This window comes from Misgurnus anguillicaudatus, chromosome 21, assembly GCF_027580225.2.
Source record: "Misgurnus anguillicaudatus chromosome 21, ASM2758022v2, whole genome shotgun sequence".
NCBI lineage: Eukaryota > Metazoa > Chordata > Actinopteri > Cypriniformes > Cobitidae > Misgurnus > Misgurnus anguillicaudatus.
This window is the reverse complement of record NC_073357.2, coordinates 40100320-40120025: the sequence shown is the minus strand read 5'-3', so window position 1 is coordinate 40120025 and position 19706 is coordinate 40100320. Positions and strand designations below refer to the sequence as shown.

The 19706-nt window shown below is 41.4% G+C and overlaps 1 protein-coding gene across 17 annotated transcripts in view; it reads right to left on the bottom strand.

The window, feature by feature from the left end:
* Window positions 1–19706, bottom strand: part of scrib (scribble planar cell polarity protein) — a 101230-nt gene that overhangs the window by 7067 nt on the left and 74457 nt on the right. For 7 of the 17 annotated variants that reach the window (XM_073859171.1, XM_073859165.1, XM_073859163.1 and 4 more), the window contains 13 exons: window positions 9303–9350; window positions 9015–9140; window positions 8321–8431; window positions 7941–7991; window positions 7595–7732; window positions 6957–7119; window positions 6652–6862; window positions 6467–6549; window positions 6191–6380; window positions 4595–4732; window positions 1976–2115; window positions 1797–1834; window positions 1346–1420 (listed from right to left, as the gene is read on the bottom strand). In XM_073859171.1, coding sequence (XP_073715272.1) covers window positions 1346–1420; window positions 1797–1834; window positions 1976–2115; window positions 4595–4732; window positions 6191–6380; window positions 6467–6549; window positions 6652–6862; window positions 6957–7119; window positions 7595–7732; window positions 7941–7991; window positions 8321–8431; window positions 9015–9140; window positions 9303–9350 — 1512 coding nt within the window. The remainder of the gene's footprint in view (window positions 1–1345; window positions 1421–1796; window positions 1835–1975; window positions 2116–4594; window positions 4733–6190; window positions 6381–6466; window positions 6550–6651; window positions 6863–6956; window positions 7120–7594; window positions 7733–7940; window positions 7992–8320; window positions 8432–9014; window positions 9141–9302; window positions 9351–19706) is intronic. The other 10 variants (XM_073859175.1, XM_073859169.1, XM_073859174.1 and 7 more) reach the window with 9 other exon arrangements.

The following is a 19706-nucleotide window of genomic DNA, read 5'->3' as shown; positions in this document are numbered from 1 at the left end:
TAGCATAATGCATTGAATCTGATTAGACCATTAGCATCGTGCCAAAAAATAACCAAAGAGTTTGGATATCTTTCCTATTTAAACTTAAACCTTCTGTAGTTACATTGTGTACTAAGACTGACAGAAAATTAAAAGTTGCGATTTTTTAGGCAGATATGGCAAGGAACTATATTCTTATTCTGGCGAAATAATCAATAACTTTGCTGCTGTAACATGACTGCAGCAGGCGTACTGATATTATGCAGCAGCCGAAAATAATCCCCTTAGTAACTATCAATAGCAGGGGACTATTTTCGGGTGCTGTGTATTATCACTACGCCTGCAGCAGCCATGTTACAGCAGCAAAGTTATTGATTATTATGCCAGAATGAGAATATAGTCCTAGCCATATCTGCCTAGAAAATCACAGCTTTTAATTTTCTCTCGGTCTTGGTACACAATGTAAGTACAGAAGAGTCGAGTTTTAAATAGGAAAAATATTGAAACTCTTTGGTTATTTTTGAGCGTGATTCTATTGGTCTAATCAGATTCAACGGATTGTGCTAAGCTATGCTAACAGTGGTACAGTTTCAAAGATTTGGTGGTCTTTTGGTCTGGTTCCAGAGGAGAGATTATATACTGAAACATTAGCAGTTAGAAAGATTACCTCACCCACATGCCCAAACACCATTTACACAAATATCCAAGAAGACAATCACAAAACACCGAAATCACGAAAGACCACATTCCTTTGTTCCCATGATCCCCCTGCATCCCCAACAGAATGTCTCTCCAAGTGACATCACACTTTTGCTTAGTTTACAATCAAGAAAATAGCATGATCACATATATCATTTGGGGGAAGACCATCAACCTCTCATTAAGACAGTTTGGCTGAATGTATAATAAAGGCGAGTCTGTGGGGCCATACAGACAGTGCAGATTGGGTTTTAATGCAAAGTATCTTTTCCTTTTGAGTGTTTTAGTGCATTAGTATGTTAGGCTGTATTTTAGATCAAAACAAAAGCCCATGGACCAATCTGTATGCCCCAACTGTACGCAACATCCACATACCCAAAAGAAAAGCACATGGTATTGACAATATAAGTAGATCAAGAAGTGTGTGTTAAGCTGTGAAACGCTCCAAAAGCTAAACCAAACTGCTGACAAGTAAGATTAAGAACAATGCAGTAAAAAGGATGACCATGCCGCCTTTGCGAGTATAGGGCCCTGTTAAAAGTATTATCTAGTTATCAGAGGAGCTAAGGAGAGAAGGAGCAGGGGAGCAGGGAAAGCCAGGAGAACAGGTTTGGGTCAGGAGGTTCGGGCGGGCTGGAATCCTTGACGCGTTGCATGCAGGCAATACCTGAATGTCGTAAACGGGTTTGGAAGAAGGAATGGCAGCAAATTGTCGGTAGTCAAACTTCTTTTCTGACAGGGACTAAAAGGATAGCAAACAGGCATAAGCAGTGAAAAGATGGAAAGAGAAAAAGGGGTGGGAAATATATTTATATTGCAAGAGAGAGAGAGAGATTGCAGGACGGATTGAGGGAAGGACAGAGGGTGGGAAAAGCAGAAAATACAGGAGAGATATACAGAGGTACAAACAAAGAAAACATTTTTTTTTTGATGAAGAAGTGTATGAGTGATGCTCTAGTTGGTATGTACATGAGTGTTAGATGAACATAAAGAATGAATACGGTAGCAAAAACTGGATGATGTGACATCCTGCTAAACAAACTTAAAATACTACAGCAAACATTAATCCAAAGAACATAATTGGTGATACAAAATAAAAGAAAAAAAGTGCCTCATACCAGCCTGCCTGGTGAAGTCACTGTCCTTGGACTGATATCTGTTTGAAAAAACAAACATTTACATTTTTACCAAAACACATTCCAAGCAGATCTAAGAATAAAGCAGTAACAAAATACACAGTATTTATGTCCAACATTAATATTCAACTGCTCTTCAGATAGACAAGCAAGCTCCTCACCGTCCATGGGTGTAGGAGAGGGTGTGGGGACAGGAGATGGCGACTCTGACAGCTGATCCAGGGTTCCACGCTTCTTCCCCTCTTTAGACTTGGCTATGACCATCTGAGCCTTCAGAGCGTCTTGCTCTAGAGACTTCATCCTGGGGAAAAAAAGGAGGGAGACAATAAGAGGGATGCAAGAATATCCAAAATGTGCCGTGCGTAGTGCCGATATTAGTGTTAATAGAGGAAAAGAAGTTAATTTGATGGAGGCTGTCGTGAACATGAGCAAAAGTCATGACAAGGAATCATAAACTAGAGATGCACTGATGTGTCCCATCTGTTTTACACTGACAACCACCAATAAACCTCCTCATGTTCGGTTTGCTCTCTTTTTGAGATGCAATCTAAATCCATGAAAATGATCTACAGTATGACACACTTTATTGATCAGAATTAGTATTATCAAAACATGAGACATGTCTGATGCATACTGTTAAAATAAAAAAGCCAAATCCATTTTTGCCATGTTTTAGGCCAGATTCACCTGCAATGTGGAACAGATAACGCTGAAATATTTCATATTTTAATGCTTACTATTACTTAATAGAGTGCCACAGGGATGACATTTTTCCCAAAGACTTGGATTATCGCAAAAAATAAGCTCTGTGTTTAACAAAAGTTTATGACACAAGTTTTGTCCAACAACATAATCAACTTCGGTTGTATCTTAAAGGTGCTCTATAAATAAATGATTGATTGATTGAACATAATCTTCAAAGATGAACATAACTTAAAATTAAAGGGAACATATCATGAAAATCTTTTTTTTTCCATGTTTAAGTGCCATAATTGAGCCCCAGTGATTTTATCAACTAGAAAATGTATAAAAACACTTGTGAAATGTGAAAAAATAGGTAATTGAAATTTGGTTCCCCATGTGATGTCAGAAGGGGATAATACGGCCCCCTAAATCTGCACTATTCAACCACGGCACTGCCATTTACTGCAGAGATCAGCTCATTTGCATTTTAAAGGACACCCAAAATGGCAAATTTTTGCTCACATCTACAAAGTGGCAATTTAAACATGTTATAATAAATTATCTATATGATATTTTGAGCTAAAATTTCACATACGCACTCTGGGGATGACATCTTAAAAAAAGTCTTGTGAAATGTCCCCTTTAAGACTTCAAAATTCATAAAATTTGTCTTCATCCCGGAGAAACTCTATTTTGTTTACGAATTACCTCAATTTGACATAGACATAAAAAATATGCCAACTGCATTAACTTTATTTAAAGGAATATTCCATTTTCTTAAAAGAAAAATCCAGACAACCCACTCACCACCACGTCATCCAAAATGTTGATGTCTTTCTTTGTTCAGTCGAGAGGAAATTGGGTTTTTTTGGGGAGGGCATTGCAGGATTTTTCTCATTTTGGTGGACTTTGGTGGACACCAACACTTAACACTTAACTCAACACATAACAGTCCCTCAACTGAGTTTCAAAGGACCATAAACGATCCCAAACGAGGCACAAGGGCCCCATCCAGCAAAACGATTGTCATTTTTGACAAGAAAAATTAAAAATATGCTCTTTTAAACCACAACTTTTCGTCTAGGTCCGGTCCAGCGCGACCTAACGTAAATGCGTAGTGACGTAGGGAGGTCACGTGTTACATATATAAAACGCACATTTGCGGACCATTGTAAACAATAAACTGACACAAAGACATTAATTAGTATCAGTTGACATACAACAATGTCGGAACGGTCCTCTTTCAACACACTTGTAAACACTGGGGCGGAGTTTCACGTTCGTCCTCTGTGACCTCTTGACGTATTGCGTATCCTGGCGCATCACGACCGGATCTAGACGAAAAGTTGTGCTTTGAAGGTGTATGTTTGTCGATTTTGTTGTCAAAAATGACAGTCGTTTCGCTGGATGGGACCCTTGTGCCTCGTTTGGGATCGTTTGTAGTCCTTTGAAGCTCCGTTGAAAAAAACTGTTAAGTGTTGAGTTAAGTGTTAATTGTTGGTGTATATTAAAGTCCATTAAAATGAGAAAAATCCTGCAATGTTTTCCTCAAAAAACATAATTTCTTCTCGACTGAACAAAGAAAGACTTCAACATTTTGGATGACATGGTGGTGAGTAAATTATCTGGATTTTTCTTTAAAAAAAATTGACTATTCCTTTAAATCATATTAAATAAATAATTTTAAAAGTGTTATATATTTTTTGTTTGTTCTACTGTTAAAATTATCAGTATTTTGGTAGGTCTCAGTGCACCTCTAATAAAAACTGCAGGCAACATAAAGACAAAGAACACCACTTCTTATTAGAAAAAAATGAAACAGAAACAGCGATGAGAGCCATAAGTGAGTGAAAAGAGAGACAGATTGATAAGAGGAAAAGTGCTGCAAAACTGCAGGAGCTGAACTGGGATAAGGTGGGAAGCACACGTGCAGTATCTCACAAATAAAGCCACAGAAATCTCATCTTTTCTAGCCCAAAAACAAATAGTAAAAAAATGCTTTCAAACAATATACAGTGTATGTCCACAAGCACCCCAAGCAGCATCAAGCATCAGAGCTACGTCTCCAAGATGCTTTCTGGCTGGTAAGGGCAGACCTGGGCTGACAGGAAGAGGAGGAGCAGGAAGTGGGAGGGGCTGCAGCACTGCCTAGCGATGCCCTCACACGGGATTGGTAGAGCCGCTTAGCCAGGTCTTGCTCATACTGCCTTACGTCCTCCTCTAGACCATATGGCCTTGGGAGCAGCAAATAAGAAAGTAGACAGGACAGAGGGCAGGAAAACATAGAGAAGAGGAAACAGAGGAAAGGGGTGGAGATGAAACGAAAAACTTTGAGGTGGACAGTGGCGGACAGATCAAGACGAAAAGGTTTACTCTGAAATGCAGGGCTATCAAAGACAAATCCACAGGAGGTCTGCACGAAAAATAAAGACCATGAATACTGTACTGAGATTCACATCAGAGCTATAAAACCCTATAGATGGGAGAATAGGGCTAGTTGTCACACAGGGAAGTTGTGACATGACCTTCTCCCAATTCTATAAGGTAACCTAAGGGTTTTGAAGCAAACAAATGTGTCATGTTTGCTTCAAATATCTTATGTAAATTTTGTTTCATAATGACTAGTAAAAGGTTTCACTATTACAACCTTATATAATGTGACAACATACTTCATTTTTGGAGGGGTCAATGTATCTTAGGGTTAGTTAATCCAAAAATAAAAATTAATCTCATAGATTTAGTCTTGTTGGCCCTTCATTGAAAATCTATGTACGGTATACTGTCCATGTCCAGAAAGGTAATAAAAACATCATCAAAGTAGTCCATGTGACATCAGTGGGTCAGTTAGAATGTGTTGAAGCATTGAAAATACATTTTGGTTTCAATGAAGGGTCAACAAGCTCTCGGACTAAATTTACAACATTTTAAAATGTGTTCCGAAGATGAACGGAGGTCTTACTGTGGGTTCACACCAGATGCGAGTTCAATGATTTGCGCGAGTAGATTACATACAAAGTCAATGCAAAGACGCGATTAGATGTGTCCTCGCATGGGGGGATGCGAATGACGCAATATGGGTGGCGCGTTTGCCGCGAAAAAAAAAAAAACATGCGCTATTCGCCTCAAATGCGTCTTCGCCCAAGTTGAAAATATTTAACTCGAGTGAAGAATTCACATGACATGAAGTTACATCCCGTGAGTAATCTAGAGCAAGTAACGCGATGCCCCACGTTTTTTGGTGTGTACATAGCCTTATGGGTTTGGAACGACATGAGGGTGAGTAATTAATGACATTATTTTCATTTTTGGGTGAACTACCCCTTTAATCTTCTGGATAATAACTGTGAAAATTTGCAATAGCTTATTTGTAGCCAAGACTTTATAATATATGCATATACCGAAATTTTACCCTGAGAAATATTCACTGGAGTAAAAAAATGCTATTTTTACTTGTTTCTCCAATACCTACTTATCTTATCTAAAGCATTGGAATACCTTTGAAAGCCCGTTCCTCAGGGGAAACACAAGTAACAGAGGCAGAATAAAGGTTTAATTAATGCTTGAAAGAAGAGACCACACAACCACAGAGATACTTGAGAATGCGAGTTACTGAGGAAAGCATAACCGAACAGGATTAAAGAGGAAACTGCATAGCCCTTCTGTGGTAAATAAGACCACCATCATCTCTGTACCTGGCTGCTCTCCACATGGCTCTCTTTTCTGCCTCCAGGGCTCTTTTTTCAGCAGGCGACAACTCTTTGTCCATAGCGACGGCAAGCTCCGGGCTTTCCATGCGTAGTCGCTCTTGAAGTCTGCGCTCTGCTTTTGCAGTCCGAATGGGGGCTACAGATTCACCTGGGTAAACTGGTATCAAACCTGTCAAGACGAACATCAGGTTAAACATTTTAAACGGCACAAAAGATTGCAATCCTGTTCAATCATGCATGTAAGCATTGGTTACCCTGTCATCGAATTAGGTCTCTGGTCCAATCTAAAACCATCTTCCACAGAATTCCGATGGGAATCTCCTTTACCATCGACAGAGGAGGGACTAAATAGAAGATACAGAGTTAAATTACATTTAAATTATATTTATCTTTAAACAAACCCTACCGTCATAAAACCAAAACTGAAATTGGTAAGTGTAGCTTACCCTGAACTGCCATAGTGGCTGGGAGGTGTGCCACTCTGCCTTGGAGATGGGGAACCGTGACTTCCTAAGCTCTCGACCTTGTATTCCACACCATCTAGAATAACCTTTCCACGAGCCTTCATATCTGCCACCTGCTTAGCCAGATCTTCCTCATCATCCTCCTCATCGTCATCCATCATATACTCTCGGGTCCTCTGTTCAATTATCTTTGCTAAGGAAAGTTTCAATGGACAACTCAGAGTGATTTTACTTTACGGTTACGTGCTGTAAATTACAGTTACGACTACAGTTTAAACAACACAAACCTTCTTCCTCTTTCATTTTCTTCAAGTCATCCTCTCCCACCAGTGAGACCCGAGGTTTGGGTTTACTCTCTGGAGTCTGTTGCTTCACATCAATCTCGAAATACTTCTGTCTGTCTTTAAAGGAGCGCTGTTCAGGGCTGTCTCTGCTCAAAGAGGGGGGCGTCTGGGTGAGACAGAGAGACATTTAAGTGTCATCAAAGCTGAGATGAAACCTTTCCATGTAACTGTATTTTACATGCATCGAACGTGCAAGACCAAGTTGCAAGCTCCCACGAATTTCGGAAACTCGGAGAACGTACTTTACCAGAATAGATCACATTTGCATAAAAGCTTAAATCCGTGCCATCACCAAGATGATGTAAGATTGTGACCATTGCCAAAGATCGGAATGCATTTTTGAGATCAGACGAAGGCTGCGATATAACTCGAAACAGAAACTTGATCACATCCTCCCTTTAGCGAAACTCATGCTATGTCACCAGCTGACCCTCTTTATTTTCTTTCATTAAAAACTGAGATTTTCGTTCTTGGAGCAATCTGAAGCGACACCATACACCTGCACCGCCACCACTCAAGCTAAAAAGAATCCAAAATGTCAGCTGCTGTCAGAACGGTTCTGCTGGAGACGAGCTGGGTACCTTCAACTCCACTGAGGGGCGAGACAGGCGTGGCACGGCTGCCAGGCTCCTGTACTCGCGGCGATCAGCGGTAAGGGAGGGACGAGGGGCGAGAGGAACCCCACCCTCATCGTCAAACACCTCATTATTCAACTGAGGCTGAAAGACCCATGTACATGTACAGCATATCAACAACGTGCTTGCAAACAATATTGTTGTGTATTATACAATAATGTGCATTAAACAAGGCACAAACAATAAGCATGTCTGTTCATTTTGGGGGTCAGGCACATTCCGTAGTGGTTACTGGAAATTATAATGTGAACTACAATGACCTTTTAAAAATCTTGCACTTTAGAAGACATACCTCTGGAGATGGGTGCATTGCATTGACGTTGTTCCTCTGAGCATACAGATCCTAAAAAAAACAAGAGTAACACAGTAAGATGATGGGATGGTCCGTCAGACTTTATATATCAGAGTTCAATACACTTCAGTTGGACAAAAGGGGTTTCCACACACTTTTCACCACAAGGACTCACAATATCAAATCATTAACCAAGTGATGAATGATGCGTGTTAGTGTCCATATAAGATGAGCTCCTCAAAACAACACCATCATACGAGTGACCCATGCACAACGACAACCTCCCGAAGGATCACTGTCCATCACAAAGAATGGGTGAGCAAGCACTGGATGATGGGGGGCCACGACATGCTCACAACCTTGAGGAGCATTTGTCCTACCTGTGGGGGTTCCAGTACAGCCAGGGAGTGGGGCACAGCAGCGAAGGCCTTATATACCTGCTTGATATTGATGGGGAATCCCTCAAATGTGTCAGGGGATGGGGCACGAGGCTGCACGAGGGGTCGGGGGTTGAGGGCCAGGAAGTAGGGGGATAGAGAAACAGACAGAGGACAAAAAGAATGGAACAGCCAATGAGAGACAGAGAGGCAAAGAACAGAGGAAGAAAAATGTATGGCCGGATCACATGCAGCCCACTCGTGTGGATGGAGAGATAGAGGCAATGAGAGTATGAGGAGGACTGGGGCAACTGACTGGGGTGACATTTAGGTTTACCCTGGTATCTTGAGATGTGAGCGTAAACCTTGCTGTACAAACAATGTGGTTTGTGTGATTTGAAAAGAAAAAAATCCAAAAGAGGTATCTTGATAGAAAACAGGCACAATGTTACTTGCAATGAGACTACTAAAATGCTTGACATGGGCTAACAAGTCTTTGGTTGTTTTAGGTTCTCAACAACCCATTTTTTAACATTGATATAGGTGTAAGACCTTGTAAGCCTTGCTTTACATGCTGAACATATTCACCTTGCAAAATACAACATAAAACAGTTGCAGAAAGCACTGTCGTTTTTTTGGACTTTTAGGATGAAAGGAGGAATTTCATTAGGGTTCAGACAGTGGTGATGGATCTTACAGTGGTCTGGGAGTTGATGGGAGAGAGACCATGCTGGAAAGGATTTGGACTGCTGTGGCCATCCTGACTGGCTGGTGACGCAGGTGGTCGAACCCGAGAGAGAGGCTGGATGGCACCAGGTTTAGTCTAGAAAAAGAAAGATTTATGAAGGTACCTGCAGCAGCAAAAAAGCTAGATAGTACCATTTAGTATTTTGGGGTGACTGTATTTACTGTGTAATGTTCTCATCATGAACATAGCTTTAGTCTAGTTTAAATGCACAAGATATCTACACTATTGGACACTCACTGATGAATTATCCTTGGTGTTTCCATTTGAGGTGAAATGAATGTTTGACTGGAAAACAACAAATGAATGATGTAAAAAGAGAGGAAGAGGAAGAAAGACAATGTTTACTTTCTAAAGTCAAGCAACGTCACACTCGGGTTAATTTCTGGGCCAATGTACCTCTGACAAAGGCACTTAAAAAGACAAAGCTACTGCTTTATTAAGCACTTTTATAGTGAAAAATATTGTGATTTAGACTGATAGTCACTTACTATAGATCCCTATAGCTTGTGATCAATGTTGGTGTTACTCTACGCAGAATTTTAGTAATAAAAGTACTGTATTTTCCAGACTATAAGTTGCTCCGGAGTATAAGTCGCATTAGCCAAAAATGCTTTTTGAAGAGGAAAAAACATATAAGTCGTACTGGACTATACTTCGCGTTTATTTGGAAAATGATTTCACAAAATCCAAGCCGGAGAACAGACATTTAATCTGGGAAGGCAAGTTATTCAATTAAACAATGGCACACAGAACAGCAGTCTGAATAGGTGTCCGTACATGTTAAAGGGGGGGTTTAATGGTATTTCAAGCATTCTGACTTATTAACACAGTTATAGAGTTGTTTCCTCATGCTAAACGTAGGCAAAGTGTCAAAACAGCAGTTGGACGTGTTACAGAGTATTTCTGTGACGAATGCACTTCGCCAGGGTTTTTTCTGATTACAGTTCTAACTGACGTTTCAGGGGTTTTCGATACGTATCACTTCTTTATATGGGCTTCCCCCGGAAAACTTCCCCCGGAAAACCCCGCCCACCCGTCAATCAGCGGGAGACGCTAGAGCTTGCTAACAGCTTATCACGCCACTCAGCAATTTCAAAAGTCAACAATGGCACGAAAGAAGAAGTGTGTTTTTGGATGTAAGGAGAAGACATCCAGCCTTATGAAAACAATGGATATAGTTTATTATCCGGGGTAGCAGCGGAGTTTTGCGTGTGTGTTTGATGCAGTGGATTTTACCAAACGGGTCATGACGAGTTGCACGTGGTAAGACAGACTTCTGTCTTATGTTGGAAATAGTCGCGTGCATATTATATAAATGACACGAACATCATGTAGTGAATCATCAGTTAAAACAGTGTTGTATAGTGTTGCATGACTCGTACTTGCTCCTCCCGCGGTATAACTACTCCTTCTTCATTTTTCGTACGTTATCGGAAAGATTCGGTAAAGCTAATCTTTCTTTTATAAATCTGATTAAACTAAAGACTCTTCAGAGATATAAAGGATGTCATACTACTCTATAGGTACTCCAGATTAACATCAGAAATGCAGAAACATCGTGTGTTACGTGAGCTTTAACGTAATATTACCATTTATTCACCAAACACAATAGCATAGTGAACATACCTGGGAGGCTGAATAGGCTAAATTAACACAACAAGCCAAATCTTGTTCAAAAAGGTCCCTAAGTCATTCTGCATCACTGCATCCATCGAATTACATAAATACAGCAGCAGCATAAAGCAGACTTTCGTGCTGTAGACGGTAATGGTTTCTCTTGGTTCAAATGAAATAATTTTGACTTATAAGTCGCACCTGACTAGAAGTTCCAGGACCCGCCAAACTTTGAAAAAAGTGTGACGTATAGTCCGGAAAATACGTTTATACATTCCAGACTCAATATAAAAAACATAACTGTACAATTCCCCTATAATTTCCAAGGTTTCCATGTCCATAGGAACCCTATTCAACAATGTTATTTAGCTACAGTACAAGCAAACCACACCAACGATTTTAAGTAGCTTCAAGTAAGTGTCGTTGACAAAACAACAAAAACTGATACCTTTGCAATATTTTAAGCCAACACACTTACTGTACGTTCACACCGCCACAGACTTGAGCTTCCAAAGTTATCGGAAGTCATTCATTTACAATGGAAGCTGGCTTCTCTCAGCTGCAAGGAGCGTCAAATCCATCGCCGTCGCGTTTTGAGCGACCAGAGCGTCAATCAGAAAGTTGAAAGCAGCTCAACTTTATGGTAATGAGCTATGACACTAATCAGCGGTTCAACGGCAAGCGGTGGCAAAACACCACCAAAGCGTCAACAAGCTTCCCCGTACTTTTTGACAAGCGTCCTTGACCGGGCGGCCTGAGCTTCTTTGGAAGCTCAAGTCTGCGGCGGTGTAAACGTACAGTTAAATATAGCTGCAAGCAGCGATGGCGGGCCCTCGCACGTTTGTTTACCGCTACACGGTGCCTCCGAGAAAACGATGCACGGTGGGCATGTGCATCAAGTGGGTAAATATCAGTGGGCTATTTAATGTTGTTTCTGAGCCATTTGGGGACTGTAGGTAAAAGAAACCCCACATTTTAAACAAACGGGGGCACTAGTGAGCCACTTAAGAGACACGCCTATGTCTGACCTTTTTGTCAACACTTAACATCCGACAACTCTGATGTGTGTGCCAAATTTAAATTTAATCTAAGCACGCCAAGAGCCTTAAATATGCCTGAAATGAAAGTAAAGTTTGACGCGTTGCCATGGGAACAGCGTTCGAGATGTCAAAAATTCCTTCGCAATTTAGCATCTACAATGTCTCAGCATGATGTTGACCACTTTTGGTGTCAATCGCATGAATCCCATACAAGGAGTATTCAAAAGTTCACAGCATGTAACTGTCAGTCTTAAATATGTGTAAAAATGAAAGTAAAGTTTGACACGTTGCCATGGGAACAGAGTTGGAGATATCAAAAATCCCTTCGCAATATATCGTCTACAATGTCTCTGCATCATGTTGACCACTTTTGGTGTCAATTGCATGATTATTCTAGGAGGAGTATTTAAAAGTTAACTGCATGCAACTGAAGGGCTTAAATATGCCTTTAAAATGAAAGTAAAGTTTGATGCGTTGCCATGGGAACAACGTTTGAGATATCAAAAATCCCTTCGCAATTTATCATCTACAATGTCTCGGCATCATGTTGACCACTTTTGGTGTCAATCGCATAAACATTCTAGGAGGAGTATTTAAAAGAACATCACATGGAACTGTCAAAAAAATCAACCTTTGTGACTGACACACTTCCTGGCGCCTGGTGGTGGCGCTATACCCGAGCCTCACAATAGGCACATCGATGCGATCGGAATCTTCAGACGAACAAACACCCCACGTGTCATCACTATAAGACATTTTTTGCCTTAGATATTAGACACTTCCTGTTTCTCTGATTTCGCCATGACTTTGCCACTTCGCCATGGCAACACCGTTCGAGATATCAAAAATCCCTTCGCAATTTAGCAAGTCCAATGTCTTGACATCATGATCACCACATTTGGTGTCATTTGCATGAATCCCCTAGGAGGAGTATTCAAAAGTTCACCGCATGCATTTTTTAAACAATCCAAAATGGCGGACTTCCTGTTGGGCGGAGCTAAAATGTTAGAGGGCGAAAGTTGTTCGGGTCGATGAGATCTATATGTGTACCAACTTTCGTAAATGTGCGTACATGTTTGCCCGATCTGTGCACTCCTGTTTGTTTTTGCATTACAGGGGGCGCTACAGAGCCCCCGTGCCACGCCCGTGTTCCAGCCTTTGGCTTTCGGCGATCACGGACGACTCTGATGTCTGTGCCAAATTTCAAGAGTTTTCGAGTATGTTAAGGCCCCCAAAATGTCCAAAAGTGTTAAAAAAAAAAAAAAAAAAAAAAGAAATAAAAAATATAGCTGCAAGCAGCGATGGCGGGCCCTCGCACGTATTTTTACCGCTACACGGTGCCTCCGAGAAAACAATGCACAGTGGGCAAGTGCATCAAATGGGTAAATATCGGTGGACTATTTATGTTGTTACTGACCCATTTGGGGACTGTAGGTAAAAGAAACCCCACATTTTGGACAAACGGGGGCGCTAGTGAGCGACTTAAGAGACACGCCTATGTCTGACCTGTTTGTCAACACTTAACAGTTGACAACTCTGATGTGTGTGCCAAATTTGAAGTTAATCTAAGCATGCCAAGAGGCTTAAATATTCCTGAAATAATAGTAAACTTTGATCCGTTGCCATGGCGACAGCGTTCGAAATGTCAAAAATCCCTTCGCATTTTATCATCTCCAATGTCTCGGCATCATGTTGACCACGTTTGGTGTCAATCGCATAAATGTCCTAGAAGGAGTATTGAAAAGTTCACTGCATGTAACTGTAAGCCTTAAATATGCCGGAAAATGAAAGCAAAGTTTGACACGTTGCCATGGGAACACCGTTTGGGATATCAAAATTCCCTTCGCAATTTATCATCTACAATGTCTCGGCATCATGATCACCACGTTTGGTGTCAATCGCATGAAAATCCTAGAAGGAGTATTTAAAAGTTAACTGTATGCAACTGAAAGGCTTAAATATGCCTTTAAAATGAAAGTAAAGTTTGACGCGTTGCCATGGGAACAACGTTCGAGATATCAAAAATCCCTTCGCAATTTATCATCTACAATGTCTCGGCATCATGTTGACCACTTTTGGTGTCAATCGCATAAACATTCTAGGAGGAGTATTTAAAAGAACATCGGATGGAAATGTAAAAAAAATCAACCTTTGTGACTGACACACTTCCTGGCACCTGGTGGTGGCGCTATACACGGGAGTCACAATAGGCACATCAATGCGATCGGAATCTTTAGACGAACAAACACCCCGCGTGTCATTACAATAAGACATTTTTTGCCTTAGATATTAGACACTTCCTGTTTCTCTGATTTCGCCATGAATTTGTCGCCTCGCCATGGCAGAACCGTTCGAGATATCAAAAATCCCTTCGCAATTTAGCAAGTACAATGTCTTGACATCATGATCACCACGTTTGGTGTCAATCCCATTAATCCACTAGGAGGAGTATTTAAAAGTTCACCGCATGCATTTTTTAAACAATCCAAAATGGCCGACTTCCTGTTGGGCGGAGCTAATATGTTAGAGTACGAAAGTTGTTCGGGTCGATGAGATCTATATGCGTACCAGCTTTCGTACATGTGCGTACATGTTTGTCCGATCTGTGCACCAATGTTTTTTTTTCATTACAGGGGGCGCTACAGAGCCCCCCTGCCACGCCCGTGTTCCAGCCTTTGGTTTTCTGCGATGACGGACGACTCTGACGTCTGTGCCAAATTTCAAGAGTTTTCGAGTATGTTAAGGCACTCAAAATTCCCAAAAGTGTTGAAAAAAATAATAAAAAAATAAAAATAATAATAAATATAGCTGCAAGCAGCGATGGCGGGCCCTCGCACGTTTGTTTACCGCTACACGGTGCCTCCGAGAAAACGATGCACGGTGGGCAAGTGCATCAAGTGGGTAAATATCATGCTGCTACTGACCCATTTAGGTACTGTAGGTAAAAGAAACCCCACATTTTAGACAAACGGGGGCGCTAGTGAGCCACTAAATAGACACGCCTTTATCTGACGTTTTTGTCAACACTTAACAGCCGACAAATCTGATGTGTGTGCCAAATTTAAAGTTAATCTAAGCACACCAAGAGCCTTAAATATGCCTGACATAAAAGTAAAGTTTGACACGTTGCCATGGGAACAGCGTTAGAGATGTCAAAAATTCCTTCGCAATTTAGCGTCTACAATGTCTCAGCATCATGTTGACAACTTCTGGTGTGAATTGCATTATTTCCCTAGAAGGAGTATTAAAAAGAACATTGCATGCGACTGTCAGGCTTAAATAAGCCTTTAAAATGAAAGTAAAAAGTTTGACGCGTTGCCATGGGAACAGCGTTTGAGATATCAAAAATCCCTTCACTATTTATCATCTCCAATGTCTCGGCATCATGTTGACCACGTTTGGTGTCAATCGCATGAATATCCTAGAAGGAGTATTGAAAAGTTCACTGCATGGGCTTAAATATGCCTTTAAAATGAAAGTAAAGTTTGACGCGTTGTCATGGGAACAACGTTTGAGATATCAAAAATCCCTTCGCAATTTATCATCTACTATGTCTTGGCATCATGTTGACCACTTTTGGTGTCAATCGCATAAACATTCTAGGACGAGTATTTAAAAGAACATCACATGGAACTGTCAAAAAAATCAACCTTTGTGACTGCAACACTTCCTGGCGCCTGGTGGTGGCGCTATACCCGAGACTTACAATAGGCACATCGATGCGATCGGAATCTTCAGACGAACAAACACCCCGCGTGTCATCACTATAAGACATTTTTTGCCTTAGATATTAGACACTTCCTGTTTCTCTGATTTCGCCATGACTTTGCCGCTTCGCCATGGCAACACCGTTCGAGATATCAAAAATCCCTTCGCAATTTAGCAAGTCCAATGTCTTGACATCATGATCACCACATTTGGTGTCATTTGCATGAATCCCCTAGGAGGAGTATTCAAAAGTTCACCGCATGCATTTTTTAAACAATCCAAAATGGCGGACTTCCTGTTGGGTGGAGCTAAAATGTTAGAGGGCGAAAGTTGTTCGGGTCGATGAGATCTATATGCGTACCAACTTTCGTAAATATGCGTACATGTTTGCCCGATCTGTGCACTCCTGTTTGTTTTTGCATTACAGGGGGCGCTACAGAGCCCCCGTGCCACGCCCGTGTTCCAGCCTTTGGCTTTCGGCGATCACGGACGACTCTGATGTCTGTGCCAAATTTCAAGAGTTTTCGAGTATGTTAAGGCCCCCAAAATGTCCAAAAGTGTTGAAAAAAAAAAAAATAAAAAAAAAAAAAATAATAAAAAGAAATATAGCTGCAAGCAGCGATGGCGGGCCCTCGCACGTTTGTTTACCGCTACACGGTGCGTCCGAGAAAACGATGCACGGTGGGCAAGTGCATCAAGTGGGTAAATATCATGCTGCTACTGACCCATTTAGGTACTGTAGGTAAAAGAAACCCCACATTTTAGACAAACGGGGGCGCTAGTGAGCCACTAAATAGACACGCCTTTATCTGACGTTTTTGTCAACACTTAACAGCCGACAAATCTGATGTGTGTGCCAAATTTAAAGTTAATCTAAGCACGCCAAGAGCCTTAAATATGCCTGACATAAAAATAAAGTTTGACACGTTGCCATGGGAACAGCGTTCGAGATGTCAAAAATTCCTTCGCAATTTAGCGTCTACAATGTCTCAGCATCATGTTGACAACTTCTGGTGTGAATTGCATTATTTCCCTAGAAGGAGTATTAAAAAGAACATTGCATGCGACTGTCAGGCTTAAATAAGCCTTTAAAATGAAAGTAAAAAGTTTGACGCGTTGCCATGGGAACAGCGTTTGAGATATCAAAAATCCCTTCGCAATTTATCATCTCCAATGTCTCGGCATCATGTTGACCACGTTTGGTGTCAATCGCATGAATATCCTAGAAGGAGTATTGAAAAGTTAACTGCATGCAACTGAAGGGCTTAAATATGCCTTTAAAATGAAAGTAAAGTTTGACGCGTTGTCATGGGAACAACGTTTGAGATATCAAAAATCCCTTCGCAATTTATCATCTACTATGTCTTGGCATCATGTTGACCACTTTTGGTGTCAATCGCATAAACATTCTAGGAGGAGTATTTAAAAGAACATCACATGGAACTGTCAAAAAAATCAACCTTTGTGACTGCAACACTTCCTGGCGCCTGGTGGTGGCGCTATACCCGAGACTTACAATAGGCACATCGATGCGATCGGAATCTTCAGACGAACAAACACCCCGCGTGTCATCACTATAAGACATTTTTTGCCTTAGATATTAGACACTTCCTGTTTCTCTGATTTCACCATGACTTTGCCGCTTCGCCATGGCAACACCGTTCGAGATATCAAAAATCCCTTCGCAATTTAGCAAGTCCAATGTCTTGACATCATGATCACCACGTTTGGTGTCATTTGCATGAATCCCCTAGGAGGAGTATTCAAAAGTTCACCGCATGCATTTTTTAAACAATCCAAAATGGCGGACTTCCTGTTGGGCGGAGCTAAAATGTTAGAGGGCGAAAGTTGTTCGGGTCGATGAGATCTATATGCGTACCAACTTTCGTACATGTGCGTACATGTTTGCCCGATCTGTGCACTCCTGTTTGTTTTTGCATTACAGGGGGCGCTACAGAGCCCCCGTGCCACGCCCGTGTTCCAGCCTTTGGCTTTCGGCGATCACGGACGACTCCGATGTCTGTGCCAAATTTCAAGAGTTTTCGAGTATGTTAAGGCACCCAAAATGCCCAAAAGTGTTGAAAAAAAAAAAAAAAAAAAAAAAAAAAAAAATAAATAAATAAATATAGCTGCAAGCAGCAATGGCGGGCCCTCGCACGTTTTTTTACCGCTACACGGTGCCTCCGAGAAAACGATGCACGGTGGGCACGTGCATCAAGTGGGTAAATATCAGTGGACTATTTCATGTTGCTACTGACCAATTTGGGTACTGTAGGTAAAAGAAACCCCACATTTTAGACAAACGGGGGCGCTAGTGAGCCACTAAATAGACACGCCTTTATCTGACCTTTTTGTCAACACTTAACAGCCGACAACTCTCATGTGTGTGCCAAATTTAAAGTTAATCTAAGCATGCAAAGAGCCTTAAACATGCCTGAAATTAAAGTAAAGTTTGAAGCGTTGCCATGGCAACAGCGTTCGAGATGTCAAAAATTCCTTCGCAATTTAGCATCTACAATGTCTCAGCATCATGTTGACCACTTTTCGTGTCAATCACATAAACAATCTAGGAGAAGTATTTAAAAGAACATCACATGGAACTGTCAAAAAAATCAACCTTTGTGACTGCAACACTTCCTGGCGCCTGGTGGTGGCGCTATACCCGAGACTCACAATAGGCACATCGATGCGATCAGAATCTTCAGACGAACAAACACCCCGTGTGTCATCATAAAAAGACATTTTTTACCTTAGATATTAGACACTTCCTGTTTCTCTGATTTCGCCATGAATTTGTCGCCTCGCCATGGCAGAACCGTTCGAGATATCAAAAATCCCTTCGCAATTTAGCAAGTACAATGTCTCGACATCATGATCACCACGTTTGGTGTCAATCCCATGAATCCCCTAGAAGGAGTATTCAAAAGTTCACCGTATGCATTTTTGAAACCATCCAAAATGGCCGACTTCCTGTGGGGCGGAGCTAATAGGTTTGATTGTGAAAGTTGTTCGGGTTGATGAGATCTATATACGTACCAACTTTCGTACATGTGCGTACATGTTTGCCCGATTTGTGCACCAATATTTTTTTTGCATTACAGGGGGCGCTACAGAGCCCTACTGCCACACCCGTGTTCCAGCGTTTGCCCAGTCCTAATGGCCGACGACTTTGAGGTCTGTGCCAAATTCCCGGTGTTTTCGAGCATGTTAAGGCACCCAAAGTGCATGCCAAGTGCTTAAATATCCCTGAAAATGAAAGTAAAGTTTGACGTGTTGCCATGGGAGCAGCATTCGAGATATCAAAAATCCCTTCGCAATTTATCATCTACAATGGCTCAGCATCATGTTGACTACTTTTGGTGTCAATTGCATGAAAATCCTAGGAGGAGTATTTAAAAGAACATTGCATGGAACTGTCAAAAAATCCACCTTTAGTGACTGCCACACTTCTTGGTGCCTGTTGGTGGCGCTATACCCGAGACTCACAATAGGCACATTGATGCGATCGGAATCCTTGGCCGAACATACACACTGCGTTTCATCCCAATAAGACATTTTTTGCTTTAGATATTAGACACTTCCTGTTTCTCTGAATTCGCCATAAATTTGTCGCCTTGCCATTACAACACCGTTCGAGATATCAAAAATCCCTTCGCAATTTAGCAAGTCCAATGTCTCAGCATCATGTTCACCACGTTTGGTGTCAATTGTATGAATTCCCTAGGAGAAGTATTTAAAAGTTCATGACTGACACACTTCCTGGCGCCTGGTGGTGGCGCTATACCTGAGACTCACAATAGACACATCGATGCGATCGGAATCTTCAGACGAACAAACGCCCCGCTTGGCATAACAATAAGAATTTTTTTGCCTTAGATATAAGACACTTCCTGTTTCTCTGATTTCGCCACAACTTTGTCGCCTCGCCATGGCAGGACCTTTCGAGATATCAAAAATCCCTTCGCAATTTAGCAAGTACAATGTCTCGACATCATGATCACCACGTTTGGTGTCATTCGCATGAATCCCCTAGGAGGAGTATTTAAAAGTTCACCGCATGCATTTTTTAAACGATGCAAAATAGCCGACTTCCTGTTGGGCGGAGCTTAAATGTTAGAGGGCGAAAGTTGTTCGGGTTGATGAGATCTATAAGCGTACCAATTCTCGTACATGTGCGTACATTTTTGCCCGATCTGTGCATCAATGGTTTCTTCTGCATTACAGGGGGCGCTACAGAGCCCCTGTGCCACGCCCGTTGTCCAGCCTTTGGTTTTCTGCA